The following is a 16,382-nucleotide window of genomic DNA, read 5'->3' as shown; positions in this document are numbered from 1 at the left end:
ATGTAAGTTTAATAGGATTTATGGAATAGTTAGTCATTATTTACTCACGCTCATGTTACAAACTTGTGTGCTATTATTTTTTCTGTTGTTATTCTTAGACCAAATTAATCAAAAGTTATATGCATATTTTATTTTATTTTTTGCGAAATATCTTTAAAACTTCTGGGCATGATACTAATGACACATACCAAGTTTTGTGGCAATATGCCAAAGTGTTAGTAAAATGCATATATTTATGAAAAATGTGACCATAGTGAATTGAAAAGAAAAGAAACCAGTCTCTAATTTTTGTCCAAATTATTCAAAAGTAATACACAAAAAATAAATGTTTCAGTTTTTTTTTACCAGTAGGTGGTGCTGCCACCAAACTTCTCAGGTAGCGTAAGGACATGGTGGTAGTGAAATATACCAAGTTTCAATTTAATACTTTAAAACGTTTCAATTATACTGCCTTCGCTAAATTTGTCGATACATTATGTTTGATATTTCAAAAATCTGTAACTCAGTTTTTACCGGAACTGTCTCAATATTATTTGAACCAAATTTGTACTGGTGATTGAGAGATATAGCTCAAAAGCCTATTGTATCATGTTTGATACATGTAAATTCAACATGCTTTTTTAATAAAATAATATACAACATTTTAACCAAGTATAAGTTGCTTATATTCAGCAAATACTCATTTTATATAATATAACAATATAATTATTACTGTCACTTTTATTTTATTAAAATAAGTTGTATGATAAGTCCACCACAATTTTAAATAGATCGATATAAATGTTGAAACCACTCTTTTCACAAATAGTCACTAGATGGTGCCATAAACATATGAAACTTACATACCATAAGTTGTTTTGTGTTTCAGCTAAAACAGAGAGTGAGACAGAAGCCATCAAATGTGTCATATTTGATACATACGCCGTAATAGGGTGAACAAATAGCTGCCTGTCTACGCAAAGTGAACAAAACAATATACAAATTTTGGGATGTCCCATTAGGCACTATTGGTTCAGTTATCACAAAATTCAAACTACATTAAACCACTCAGAAGTTGAATAGGTTGAAATAGAAAGGTTGTTCCTTAAACTCACAAGGAGATGTAAGAGAAAAGCATCAGAGAGGACAAAACCTGGGTTTATATCCAACTATATTTATGCACATTTTGAAATTGCGCAGAAGAAATCCTGAATGGAAACATCATGGTTACTACCCCGATGGAAGGAACGAGACGTTGTGTCGATTGTAGTGACACAAGGGGTCTCTTCTGGAGCCTCGTGTACCTTTGAACTTGAGAAAAGGCCAATGTCAAGTTGGCAGACAGAATTTGCATGCCCCGCCCCCGGACATATACGGGTAGAAAGGGGAGCCGGCGAGCGACTGTCATACAGGTTTTCACTGAGGAGCCGATAATAAGGTTACGGCGCATTACAGTGGTAGGGATAGTGACGTGGCAAGGGGAACAAAACATCTTGTTCCTTCCATCAGGGAACGGAGGTTACAACAGTAACCATGACGTTCCCCTTCTGCGAATTCAGGTTAGAATTCGCTTCTGTGTGAGCATTTTGAACGGGAGTCTGTGTAAAGTCCGGTTGAGAACTTGCAAGTCCAAGATTGGCCGCAACCCACCGCCTTTTTTGGGTACGATGAAGTAAGGGCCATAGAAACCCTTCTTTATCTCGGCTGGAGGGACAGGCTCTATCGCGTGGCAATATCAGAGTAGCAATATCTGCTCATAAAATGCTGCCGTTTTCACCGTGCATCGGAGTGGAGCGAATACTGCTGCAACGAGGCAGGAGCCTGACGAATTGAATCACGTAGACGAGTCGGATGGTCCTGGCCAGCCATTGCGATGGGCTGGGAAGCGCAAGCCATGCATCTAAGCTCTGTGCGAGGGGCACTAACAGGACGATCATTTTGGACATACCGGGTGGGACCTCGTGGCGGGGGGAGCAGGTAATAGTGCGTCGGGAGGCAAAAGCGTGTCCCGAGGCTTGGGTGCTGAGAAAAAACTCAAAGCACTTACCTTGCTCCACGCACCCAGCAGGGGTAGACAGATGAGGGGTCCTGTGGGGACATCCTCAAGACTCGTCAGCGCTGGCTGGCCGGGACTGGGCAGTCGAGGCTAGATGGCTGCGTCCGGGTAGCTGGGACTGCAAGGTTTTTGGTGCCGGGGTGCCGTGAGACCGGTCTGATGACCCAAAAAGACACGTACTGAAAAGGACCTTCAGCGCTATCTTGTGTATGTTGCTCTTTTACCAGAAAAACTATTTTAGAGGGGAATAAAACTCTTTCAGAGAAATCAAACTCTTTTAGGGGAGAAGTGCTGTCGCCCAGGGGCCGAATCTGCACAGCGTGCAGAGAGGAAAAAGCCGCTGGAATGCGCCGTCAAATCCAACAGAAAGCTCTCTTGCAGAGGTGGGTGAAGCAGTCGTGACACACAGCTCGCTGATCACACAACCTTCTGACAGTCGCTCGCCCGCTCCCCTTTATAACCGTATGTCCGGTGGCGGGGCATGCAAATTCTGTCTGCCAACTTGACATTGGCCTTTTCTCAAGTTCAGAGGTATGCGAGACTCTCAGAAGAGACCCCTTGTGTCACTACAATTGACACAACGTTGAGTGAGTGACACTGGAGGGGAACACTTTATATGCAAATAAACTCTCAAAATTAGCTTAAAACTGAATACTCTAGGCAGAGGTGGATTTTTTTTAGCGTTCCGCATTAGCCAAAATATGCAATAAGGTGACAGAAAAGGTTTATTCACAAAACGATGACATGTTTTGACCATTTGTGCAATAGCTTGATGTGACTAGCCCAACGAAGGGTCCGAACTTAGCACACAATTCCTCAAACATAACCCTGGACATTCGGAAGCTGATCATCAAAGTGGGTCTTCAAAACTCCAGTTTGCTGGTGGCATATAGGCATCGTAACCATTTCAGCCCTCATTATATTAGATATTACATTTATTCTGTGGTATCTCATGGCAGCATTTAATACAACGAGGTACAATTGCTCCAAACCTGCAAATAAATATCTCCCCGAAGCAAAGAGGCCATTCAGCTTCTCTACTGTGACAAGGCGGCTCCCTCAAGATAATGCACGTGACGTAGTGGATGGAAACGTGCAACGATTCACATGTTCTTTAGTTTCATTTTTACAAATGCTCTTAAAAAACATTTTATTGGAAACCCAGCTAATGATATCTAATGGATCTGCAGAGTTCTCCAGCTGAGAACAAAGGACCATGCACAACACTGGCCAGTGTGGGATTGTGGTGCAAAAATAGCCATTACCCAAAAAGAACCCTGTGAAAGTATGTGGAGTTTGGCAGAAACTGTTATATTGACCCAGTTGCAATGCAGGAAAAGATATTGTGGTCAAATGAGACCAGCAAAGAATTTTTGCCAAAATTAAACGTGATATGTCTGGCGCAAACACGTCACTGCCCACACCTCAAAAAAAGTTTACCTTCAGCCAGCTATCACGATACTAACACTATGCTGCGTGCTTTGCATCAACAGGGACTCTGTAAACTGTTAAAACAGAATGTGAAGGAATGGTGCAAAATACCTGGAAATCCTACAAGAAAACCTTTTTTATTGTGCTAAAACCTGAAGTTAATCATCCAGAAGGACAATAATCCATAACATAATGTCAAATCATTATTTGAATATTCTTTAGTGCTCCAATCAAAGCTCATCTCCATCCAATTAAAAATCTATCACAGTATTTAAAAATTGTGACATTTGGGTATCGTGACGACCGTAGTGTTGAGTATTTGCTGTTAGTCATTGTATTGCTTCTACAGTTCTTTGGCGCCAATTAATTTATTGTCTGATCGCAGCCTTGTCCAGCAGGATCACGTGACTTCAGGGAGAAGCAGTGTGCCGATTTTGATAACATGCCTTTCCGTGGGAAGTACTACAACTGGAAGCCATACACTGGAGGTATGTTCCCAGCCCAAGACATGCAGAACGTTTGACTTCAGAGGGAGCTACTCTCTCCCACAACCTTACTAAAGTCTGTACTCCAGTCACAGTATACATACTGGCTTGCTGTGTGTACCCTGCTAACACCAACACTGTGAAAGTGTCTTTGAAGGTCTGAAAATTCTCGAAAATCCAAAGTACCATGTATTGGTGTTAGAGAGATTGACTTTGCAAATCACATAGTATGAAAGTGTAAGCTATCAAACTAAGAACCACTACACCCTGCTGAAAAGACCAGCTTAGATCAGCATAAATTTCAATGCTGGTTCAAGATGGTTTGCGTTGGTTTGGTGTCATTTCCAAAAATGGTTTCCTAAATAGCTAGGGGACCAATCGTTCTTAAGTGAGCCTTGTATATGTAGGCTGGTTTTGGTTCACCTGACCCCAATCACAGGTATTTTTTTGGGGCCGTTTACACAAGACATATTCTTACATTCAAAAACTGCTGGACTGGGTGCAAGAGGATAGAATACATTTTAGGGGTCTCAAAGCTGAAGTACTCTCTCCTATGCTCCTTTCCCAGCTTAATAGGCAGAGACAACTATAGGCCTGTTTCATATCCAGACAATATCTGGATATTCGTTTAGCTGGATTGCATTTACACCTTGTAGTCAAATGCATCTCCATTGTGATCCATAGAGATCCAATCAAAGTTACACACACAAAATGGAAAATGGGACTTGTATATTTCAGAGACTGTGGTAATCTGATGGTTAATTATAATGCTTTCAATCACTTTTGACAGTCTGGGTTTTTCCTTCATTGAGCATTTTCTGGGGTCTGCCAAAGCTGAATTTCGGGTCACCGAAGCAAATGTAATTATATTCATCTTGCGTTCAGCGCGTTGTAAGTGCTAAATATGTTTCTTATCTGAAACGTGCAAGTAAAGCCTGGTTTCATGTTTGTCACACAAGCCACATAGTGATTAGAAACCAGTAGACAGACGCGAGCAAGTGGGGATTTTTAATCTGGCCAAAGTACACCAGCATCCAAAACACAACTGTGGCGGTGGGGTCATGGTCAAGTGTTCGTCTGGAGAGAGAGAAAGCGGTAAGGGTGCACACTTGAGCGCTATAATGTTTAACACCTGTTTCTGATTGCAGCAAGCACTGGGGAGAGCGATAAAAAGAGGGAGAGCTACCCATACGAAACCAGATATGTTCCGCTGAAAAGCGTTTTTGAGCTTGGAATATAAACCTTTTTGAATGAACTTACCTGAGTCCCACTTCCTCCTTCCATAAGATACATACTTTGTTAAAACAACATACACAGGTGACCTTTCTTTGGGGGGTGGCCACTACTTTTGCTTTCAATGGTTCTTTCTGGAACACATTTTTAGACTGTTTTGAAAACCAAAATCTAAAAACTATATTAGAACATCCCAAAGGAAGGGTGTATTTCTAGTTTACAAGGAAATGGACAGAAATCATTGGACAAAGAAAAAGTGTAGAAGATTGAGAGTAATATCCAAAACATGCCTGCCCTGTAATAACCATCATAATTACTAATTGTTTGGCTCTGAAAACTCATTGCAGAGATGAACTTCACTTGTAAAGACTGCGATAGCATTCGCCGATGGCTGCATGATTTTTGTTGGCAGTCCTGTTAATCTCTCCCCATGTCTGTGTAATAATGATGTCAGGCAGAACGTTCTGATTCCACTATGAGTAATGCCTCTCTTGCACTGGAGAGTTTTGACTGGATTCATAATATCAACAAAGGCATAAAAGAAAACCATGGGCCCCATCTGAGAGCCCTGGCTCGAGACAGTTGCAAGAAAAGCAGTCTGCGAAGCACTTATCAATGGCCTGGTGAGGTGAGAGGTTGATCCTCTTCCGTTTAGATGTTGGGTTTATCACATGGCATAAATCGTGGGGTGTGAAGGAGTCTTGAGGACCCTTGGACCATCCATAACCTGATAAAAAGTCAAAGTGTTTTTTATGTGACAGTGACATCAGTTCATTGATGATAAACTTGGCCTGTTTCTCAGGTGGAGTGAAGCCCTGCGCTCTGAACTGTCTTGCCGAGGGTTACAACTTCTACACCGAGCGTTCTCCCGCAGTGATCGATGGCACGCGCTGCCAGGCGGACTCTCTCGACATATGCATCAACGGAGAGTGCAAAGTAAGTCTCCTGCCCAAATCTGACTCGCTTAAAGCTGCAATTTTGTATACTCCAATCCTCCATTGGTTGAACAAACTGATAGTCCCGCCCCAAACTCACAGCAAAATTAAAAAAAAATTACATACATCAGCATTAAGAAAATGGGTTGAACAAGTTTCCTGTTGGCATATAACCGCATCATAATACTATACACCTTGTTTGCATATGCTGTTTATGTAATAGCTCACCCAAAAAAGAAAATCCAGTCATTTTTTGCTAACCCTCATGTTATTCCCATAATGCTGCTACTTTTTTCCTAGAACACAAAATGAGAAATGTTTTAAGAATCGTTGTGCCGCTCTTGCCATACAATGACAGTTCATGGTGACCACGTCCAACTCCAAAAAGACACAAAAAAATTATTGTGCATCAATTTTGTTTACCATTCACACCAGTGACATTCAGATTGTAGCTCGACTACGCAAAAACCAGGTATAGCTGGATCATAACTGCGCACATAAATGTACTGAGTGGCCATTTTTAATTCTGGATATGGACGCATACTTTTTTGAAGGTTTTATGGTGTTTTTTTTGACAGCCATGGTCACTATGAACAATTGTTGTATAACAAGAGTAGAAAAACAATAATAATAAAAAAATGTAAGTAAATAACAGAATAAAACATTTTCTACAATAATTTTTAAAGTGATAATTCACCCAAAAATTTTAATTCTCTCATTTACTCACCTTCATGCAATCCCAGATGTTTATGACTTTCTTTCTTCTGCTGAACCCAAAAAGAAGATTTTTAGAAAAATATTTCAGCTCTGTTGGTCCTCAAAAAACAAGTAAAAAGTGGCCAGAACTTTGAAGCTCCAAAAAGCACATAAAGTCATAAAAGTAATACATAGGATTCCAGATTATATGAAGCAATATGTTAGGTGTGGGTGAGAAACCTAAATCCTAAATCCTAGAATCCTTAAATCCTTTTTACTATAAATCTACACTTTCACTTTGTTCTTCATTTATTTTTGGCGATTCACATTCTTCATGCATATTGCCACCTACTGGGCAGGGAGGAGAATTTATAGTAAAAAAGGACTAAAATATTGATCTGTTTCTCATCCTCACCTAACATACCACTTCTGGAGATATTGATTGAACCACTGGAGTCATATGGATTACTTTTATGCTCCTTTATGTCGTTATGTCCAAAAGCAAATGAAGAGAAATGTGAAAGTGGAGATTTATAGTAAATATAAATCACTTAAATATTTATGTGTGTCCTCACCCACACCTATCATATCAATTCTAAAGACACAGATAAAACCACTTGAGTCATATGGATTACTTTATGTGCTTTTTGGAGCTTCAAAGCTCTGGCCACCATTCTTGTTTTGTGAGTATCAACAGAGATGAAATATTCTTCTAAAAATCTTCATTTGTGTTCTGCAAAAGAAAGAAAATCATATACCTCTGGGATGGCATGAGGGTGAGTAACTGAGGAGAGAATTTAAATATTTGGGTGAACTATCCCTTTAACTTTTAGATTCTTGCATCACATTTCTCGCCATTTCTTTCTGAAAAACTGAAAAACTCAAAAGAGAACCATCATAACTGATATTGTCAGTAAAGTTTCTACTGTATTCTACTGGAAACAAGACAATATATAGAATATAGTATTCATTCGAGACTCTCGGCATATTACTATCAGCATACTAGTGCACTAATACTAATTTCACATACTATATAGTATGAAAAGTAGTTGAAATGAAGCCAACCCATCATTCTTGTTTATATGTTTTGCAGATTTCTATTTATCATGCAGGACTTGTGGCCAAAATTGTTGCATTATCTTTGTTTATCCGACACTAACAATCTCAGACTAACAGAACTACAGCAATCCTAAACACAGAACATGAAGCCTAAATAAAGGCTGCTGACCTGCTTATCTGGACACCACAGTTCTCAATCTGATTCTAAAGGCCTATGTTGGATAGAAAGGCCCATAAAAGCCAGTCGAGAATGATATTTCTTTCACTTACAATGTTATTTCACAAACATAATTGACATATTTGTGCAATGGTCTTTACATTTTAGTATTAAAATGGACTCGGAATGAGAGATTTTGAAATCTTTATAGTATAAATTTACTCTGCAGTTTGGTATTTGTGAGTCTCAAACATAGATGTCACAATCCTTGATTTATACATTTTAAGATACTATTTTAATTGATCCCCAAGGCTTTCCTCTTTGATCTAATCTGAAAAGATTAAATATGCACAATGCTCTTTTAAACCCAAAGGAATCAATCAGTACTGCGCCCAACAATCTCTCAACAGCTTTTGGAAGAGACCCTTAAGTTCAATAATAATACAAGTAAAGGCATGTGAATGGTGTTTAATGGGGACTATCCAATACAACATTACACTTCAATCAAGCTGCACAGATATAAGAAACATCTTGTGTCTAGAGGTTACCTTTTCTTTTTTATCTCAGATTGGCTGAAAAATACCTTTCTAGGGGATGAGGGGAAAAAATAATATTACATTAAGAATACTAAATGAATGGTTCACCCAAAAATGAAAACTCTGCTACTATTTACTCACCCTCATGTCTTTCCAAACCTGTATGACCTTCTTTTCTTAGTGGGACATAAAATAAGGCATTAAGCTGAATGTTAGGAACTGACAGTCTCAGTCACCATTACATTTTATTGAATGGAGAAAAAAAACATTGGTGACCTATCTCTTTATACACTTATTACTGTATAGTTTGGTTTGATTTGAATGACAATACTTCAGCCATAAGAGCAGATCTAGCAGTTATACTCTTCCCCTGCACTGAATCCATCTGACTGTGTATCTTTGCAGCACGTTGGCTGTGATAATATCCTTGGCTCGGATGCTAAAGAGGACAGATGTCGGGTGTGCGGAGGTGACGGCAGCACGTGTGAGGTCACAGAGGGCTTGTTCAATGACTCACTACCTAGAGGAGGTCAGGAGGTCATTCATTATACAATCATCATGGGATAATAGAATAAGATGAAAGAATACATGATTTATAAATGATTACAATACATGCCTGTAATTACTCATTGGTCTGAAATGGGTACAGTGTTACACTGTGGTCTGGCCATGTGCAACAATAAGTAAATTTGATTTTTTTTTTTAAGCGTTTAATAGGCTGAACTATCAACACCAAGCAAAAATTGTGGTTATATTAAGGCACTTATGATGGAAGTGAATGGGGCCAGTCCACAAACATTTTAACAGGACATAAACATTGTATGTGTTAATATGATTTTAGTGTGATAAAATCACTTCCTAACCTCATCTGTGTATAGTTTTGTCCAATTTTACAACTTTGTTGTCATGATGACATAATGCTGGTAAACCATGTAACCTGGTAAACGCTACAATGCTTGTAAATCTCTGATTTATCACACTAAAATCATGTTAACATGTCTAATGTTTATGTCTTATGACTATAATTTCTAAACAGCTTGCATTTTAATGTTTATGGACTAGCCCTATTCACTTCGTAAGTGCCTTAATGTAACAATGATTTATTTATTTTCTTTAAAATAAACTAGAGATAAGTTGAATTGTTTTTTTTAATTTTATATTTTTTTATCGTAATCAATATTATGCCACAAATGCAGTTGTTTGACCTTAAAAGAATATGCATGGTTTAATACAAGTAAGGCATTATGTTGATTACCATAAAAAAATAACATTTGCCTCACCCCTTGTTTATTTTAAAACAAGCAAGGTGACATTAAGGCACTTACAATGGAAGTGAATAGGGGCCAGTCCATAAATGTTAAAATACACACTGTTTTAAAAGTATAGCCACAAGACATAAACATTATACACCTTAATATTATTTTTAATGTGAAGTTGAAATTACTTTTTTTATGTTAATGAACATTATGACACAAATGTTGTTGAATGAGCTTAACTTGTACTGAATATGGAAATTAACAGCATTTGTAGGAAAACATTGATTACCAAAAAAAGTTATTCCGACTTGTTCTTTGTTCATTTAAAACAAAAAAGCAAAAATGGAAGTGAATGGGGCCAATCTGTAAAGGTTAAAATACACACTGTTCGAAAGTATAACCACTAGACGTAAACATAATACATGTTAATATGGTTTAAGTGTGGGATTTACCATGTTGGGTTTAACTTTATATAGATACGTTTAATAAGTCATTTTATCCCACTATAATAATGTTAAAACGTAAAAATGTTTACGCCTTGACAATAGTTTAAAAACAGTGTATTTTAATGTTTATGGACTGGCCTCATTCATATCCATTGTGAGTGTCTCACTGTAACTGTGATTTTTTCTTTTTAATTTTTTCTTTTTATTTATTTATTATATTTTTTAATAAACAAGGGATGAGTCAAAATTATTTTATGGTAATAAATATGATGTTTAGTTTTTTGCTTGGGCCTAATCTTTTTCCATGTCTGAATGGCTTTATTTCTTCCATGTAAACACAAAAGAAGAAATGTTGAAGAATATCCTGGCCACTCTTTTCCACATAATAAAATGAATAGGGACTACCATGGTCAAGCTCCAAAATTTCCAAAATTGCACCATTAAAAGGACCATAAAATAATTTATACAACTAGTGCACAATATTCCATGATGTCCTTTATATCTTTAGAAGATGTACGTGAGTCTTCTAAAGCCATACAATTTATTTGCTTTGAGTTAAGAACAGACCAGAAATGATGATATTCACAGAAAATCTTACGAACCTCCACTGTAGGACTCAAATATGGCACCATTAACATCATTAATGTTTGTTTATAAGACACGTGAGAACCAATTGCGATTGCCGGAAAATGGTGTTATATTGAAAAAAGTCCATACGACTTTTCTTTCATTTAAGAGCTTCAGTGGAGGGAAACATAATCATGGAATAACAACTCAAATTCCATTGTGTTATTCACAAAAAGCTATTGAATGACTTGGAATAGAGTCATTTGGCTACTTTTGTGATACTTTTATGGTGTGTTTTGGAGCTTGACAGCTCCAGACCCCATTCACTTTCATTATATGGAAAAGAGTGTCCAGTACATTCTTAAATCTTTCTCATTTTATATTTTCCATGGAACAAACAAATTCATTCAGGTTTAGAATACATGAGGATGAGTATATTATGATGTATGTTACATTTTTGAGTGTAGTGTCTTATTAGGTACCAGTTTTCTGGATAAAAAGCGCTCAGCATAAGTGACCAGGTGCACTGGAATGTGTGTTGATCACATAGGCATGCATGTGTGTGGTTTATCCATTTAAAAAATGTAAAACACAGCGTGTAGATATCTGGTATCTGTCCATCAGGCCACTGCTGAGCTTGTGTATGGAAGAAGACCAGTTAGCAGAACACAGAACCATCTCTCCCTCTAGAAGCCCATTCCAGCCAGCGTGCTGCAAGCCTGCCAAATGCGACAAGTTTTTAATCGCTTTCCACCAGAGAAATCCCACTTGAAGAAAGTACAGCGCGACCGAGCCGAGGAACGCAGTGTCTTTTTGGCAGTGGCTCCTGTCAGGGGGCCAATGGGGTGCTTTGGCCAAGCTCGATATTTTTCATAGAAATGCAGTGGGTTTTTTCATCAGATAACCAATGATAAAACGTATGTTTTTGGGTCAAGAAACAAGCTGTCAAAATAGAAGTGGTAACATAATATATGAGTATTAATTGCATCACGCAGTGAGAGAGAATCAATAAAACTTATAATATTGCATGCTTTTCAGGGCTGAATCAAAAAGTATTCTCTGTAGTAAGAGACTGTTTTCTCCTTTTAAGGTATAGCTAGTAAATCATGTGAAACTCTGAGGGGGAGAGAAAGGTTCTGTGTGAATTCTTGTCTTGTAATGAATTTGCTGTTGCTAAGTTGGTCAGGTTTTCTTTGAGCCTGCTATTGAAATATAATTGGGTGCCCCTTGTCCATTTAGTTTACAAGAAACATTAGAAACAATACAAATTAGCCATAAAGGTTTAAAGGTTCCATGAACCATTTGAAAATTCTGGTTTTGCTTTATTTTGAACTATAACTCAAGGTGCATGTAAACACCAAACATGTTGTGGGCAATTTAGCCTGACTTTCACATTTTGCAGGTTACATGGAGGTCATCCAGATACCAAAAGGATCCGTTTATATTGAAATCAGGGAAGTCACCATGTCAAAGAACTACATCGGTGAGTGTGTTTCTGTGCAACGCAAGCAATGCAAGTTCACATGAGAACTTGTGTTGGTTAGTGCTAAAAACGACGCAAGTTTATGCAAGAACATGCTTGGTTCAGCGCTAAAAGCAATGCAAGTTGACGCAAGAACTTGTGTAGTTAATGAACGTTACACTTACTTTGTGCTTTTTTGACACTACACTCAAAGCGCTTATAAATAGTGAACTGGGGACTCTCCTCAAACTCCACCAGTGTGCAGCATCCACCTGGACTTGCATTGTTTAGCACTGAAACAATGCAAGTTTTTGCAAGAGCGTATTTTTAAGGTAAATAAATTAAACGTTTAGTCATTTCACAGATGCTTTTACCCATTTTCAATTTATGATACTTATATAGCGTTTTTTTTTTTTGTTGTTGCATGAAACCACAAAAGTTTGTGTAAATGGTTAAAAGCGTCTGCTAAATTAATAAATGTAAACTTGCATTGTTTTTGATGTAAAAAAAAAAAAGTTACGGCAAAAACTTGTATTGTTCTCCATTGAACTTGCTTTGTTTTTAGCACTAATCCACGCAAGTTCTTGCGTCAACTTTAAACAAGCTTCTCTCATAGCGCTCATGACTGAGCAACAAAAAATTTAAATATTACAAAACAATGTCAGTTGTTTCTTAGTAAGCCAATTGTATGTCTTCAGAAGACTTGGAGCATGACACACAAATCGCATGGACTACTTTTATGAAATTTTGGGTCCTTTATTAGGCACTAAAATAAGTCACTATCATTGTACTGAAATCAACAAACACGACATCCTTCAAGATTCCTCATGTTGTGTTCCAGAGACCAAAGACAGACATATGGTTTTGAAATGACATAAGTGTGAGTAAATAATGACAGAATTATCATTTTTAAATGAACTATTCCTTAAGCTTTGTTGGAGCTGGATGCAAAATGGAACCATTTAGTAGTTTGTGTAAAACAACAGGCATCTTGTGGCTTTAAATCTGGATCACTTTGACAGCTATCTTTTCTCTTATACCACATATTTATTCATTGATTTAAGACCAGGCATTTGTCTTTTCCCAACCAAAAGTTGGGAAAACCATCATGGTTCCCAGCCATGTAACTAATTAAAACAATCCAACAAGCGGGTCCAATTAAGTTGTTTTGAGTGCAAACATAAATACAGCTAGTGTGCATGACAGCTTGTTGAGTTTTGTTGTCCATCATGTTAATTTAGAGGGGTTTTCTTGTCGTTCTTATGGAAGATAAGTCCTCAGAAGTTCTGCCAAAGAGGTGGCTGAAGTTAGCTCCAAAGCGAACTCTGAAGAATATTATGTTTGTATTTAAATTGTACTACACAATTTTGTCTCTTTCAGATTTTGCACATGCACACCACATTTAGCTAACAAAAGCACATGGTCCTGTTTAAAGTGAGAATCTTTTGAAATTTCAGTGAGATCCTTAAAGGGAAAGTTTCCCTTTATTTTACTCACTCTTATGTTGTTTCGAACCAAGTTCGACTTTGCTTCTTCTGTGGAACACAATTTACTTGAGATGTAGAACTCCATGCAATATATAGAAGTATAAACATCAATATATTTAGTTAGATTTATGCTTAAAACAAGAAAAGTGATTTGCCAATAGGGTAAATAAAGCTTAATTCAAATGTCATATTATCTAACACAATTTTGCTTGTAATATATTTTTAAAAGGATTAGACATTTTTACTGGAAAATAAATAAATAAATAAAACACTAGAAAATACTGAAAATATTTTATTCTTTTTGCAGTATAAAAACTGAGTCTGAGTGTGAGTGAAAATTGCTCATGACATCAGGAAGCCTGAGCTACTCTGTAAGATGAAGCTTGTCATGTTGATAAATGACAGGGATGACATCATTCTCACTGCTTTGGAACGCTGGGTTGTTAACTGGTGCTGTCTCTTACATCACAGCTTTGAAATCAGAGGGAGATGACTATTACATCAACGGAGCCTGGACCATTGACTGGCCCCGCAAATTTGATATCGCAGGAACAGCCTTTCACTACAAGAGGCCGACGAATGAGCCCGAGTCGCTAGAGGCTCTAGGAGCCACCACAGAAATTTTGTTTGTTATGGTGAGTAAAGTATGGTTAGTATTACTGTTTGTTATCTGTTGTCTGTGTAGTCGTCATTTTTATTTGCATAGTGCTTTTCATAACACACATCGTTTCAAAGCAGCTTCAGCCTGAGCCCAAAATTCCGAAAATTCCATTCTGTGCCAGAATATGGTATTCATATCCAAATTCATATTATATTCATAGTCATATAACATCACACACCTGAACTCTATATACTATTTTGAAGAGAATAACTAGGGCTTTCAAATGATATAAATATATGTATGATTATTTAAGGCTAATCATCCTTTATCAATAAGAATTCACACAGCCATTTTTACAAAAATCTTCTCTGGCCACCATACTTCATCAGACAACTGCATTTTCAACCATTTTAATTACAAGCTAGAGGGAAATTTAAGGGTATGAAATATACATATTTCTGTGGGCAATGTAGAATAGCTGACAGTTTAGAAATATAATCTATTGTTTAAAGGTTATGATCATTCTAGTGATTAGTGGGAAAACTGAATAAAACAAACATTTAGAATGTTAAGATACATTTCACGACCACTCCTCAAATACTACTTTTGAGCACCTGTAATAATAAATTGAGATTGCATCTGAAATTGAAGGACACAAACACTGAAATATACATTTTATGTGTTCAATAAAACATACACTTTATTTAATTTGAACATTAGAATTACACACGAATTACACAGCAAAAAATGCAAACTCAAACTTTCGAACTTTGTACAGGAAAAGCCCACCTAGGCCTCTTCATGAAACTGGTCACACTCAGCTGAATGCCAAGTCTGAAAACAGTTCCTATCACGAACCAAAGTCTTTTGCCATTACATTCCAGCATGCCACAAGCTACTTTAGTTTTATTTTCAGTCCTACTTTTCCGATAGCATAGCCAATGTCTCTTAGAGGACTCTTAAAATGTTGGGACATGGACTGTGCGGAGTGATGATGAAGGAGGGACTGCAGGCTTTAGTGTATGCTAAGGGAAACTTGCGTGAATATCGATACCGCCCAGCTGAAGAGCCAGGCTTTCTCTGAAATCTATCTGGGTTAAGTTCACCGGTCTACGCTCATCCCTTGGTGCTGCATGCTTAATGTTGCCATTCCTTAAACAATATGAAACTATTGACAATGTCAATGTCTATGAAGTGAAAAAAAAAAAGAGTCTTCCACCACTTCTGAGTTTTTTGTAGGACATCATAAGATTTTATCATTTGGTCTGAATAATCAACACCACCCATGTTTTTGTTATAATCGCTGATGACAGTGGGCTGGAGGGCTACTTCTTTGGTCCAGTCGCCATCATTTTTCACAAACCTAGTAATTTCGGTTGAGCCATTTGCATTGTGGAAATTGGAGAGGCATGAAACTGCATGCATGTCCTTCCAATTAATTACAAGTATATTCCCCTCAAATCCTACACCACCTCATATGCCCACGAGCTGTCTTGCGTTCCCATCTTTTGATGTCTTTAAATTCTGCAGGAAACAGTTTACGATTCACCCTGCATGTCCCACAGGCATTATTTCCCATTTCTAACAACTTAATCATAAGAGCTAGGGATGTGTAAAAGTTGTCAAACCAAACATTGTGGCCCTGGTCTTTGAATGGCTGCAGTAATGATTTTGGTGAACTACTTTGGTGGCCAAATCAGTGACACGCTCATCACGACTACCTGTGTAAACATTAAAATCGAGAGTATACCCCGAGTCAGATGTTGCAATTACCCATAATTTAAAACCCCACCGAGTAGGCTTGCCCTTCATGTAATGTTTAAATCCTGACCGAGCTTTAGACTTGACCATACGTTCATCTCTTGCGCGATTTTGGTTAGGCTGAAAGAGCTGCTGGCATTTTTGTTTGAGGTGGTTCATAAGATAACGCAACTTCCTAAGGTGATCCTGATTATCCTCTGTGGGAGGGTTGACGATTTGTAAAGCTGCATATCTC

General features: G+C 37.7%; 1 protein-coding gene across 1 annotated transcript in view; it reads left to right on the top strand.

Annotated features, from left to right (window-relative positions):
* LOC127636241 (A disintegrin and metalloproteinase with thrombospondin motifs 6-like) overlaps nucleotides 1-16,382 on the top strand; it is a 121,696-nt gene that overhangs the window by 75,264 nt on the left and 30,050 nt on the right. The window contains exons 14-18 of the mRNA XM_052116688.1: nucleotides 3,852-3,954; nucleotides 5,987-6,120; nucleotides 8,973-9,096; nucleotides 12,239-12,319; nucleotides 14,257-14,420. Coding sequence (XP_051972648.1) covers nucleotides 3,852-3,954; nucleotides 5,987-6,120; nucleotides 8,973-9,096; nucleotides 12,239-12,319; nucleotides 14,257-14,420 — 606 coding nt within the window. The remainder of the gene's footprint in view (nucleotides 1-3,851; nucleotides 3,955-5,986; nucleotides 6,121-8,972; nucleotides 9,097-12,238; nucleotides 12,320-14,256; nucleotides 14,421-16,382) is intronic.

The sequence above is a fragment of the Xyrauchen texanus genome, chromosome 43, assembly GCF_025860055.1.
Source record: "Xyrauchen texanus isolate HMW12.3.18 chromosome 43, RBS_HiC_50CHRs, whole genome shotgun sequence".
NCBI lineage: Eukaryota > Metazoa > Chordata > Actinopteri > Cypriniformes > Catostomidae > Xyrauchen > Xyrauchen texanus.
The sequence above is the reverse complement of the archived record's forward strand: the minus strand, read 5'-3'. Positions and strand labels throughout refer to the sequence as shown.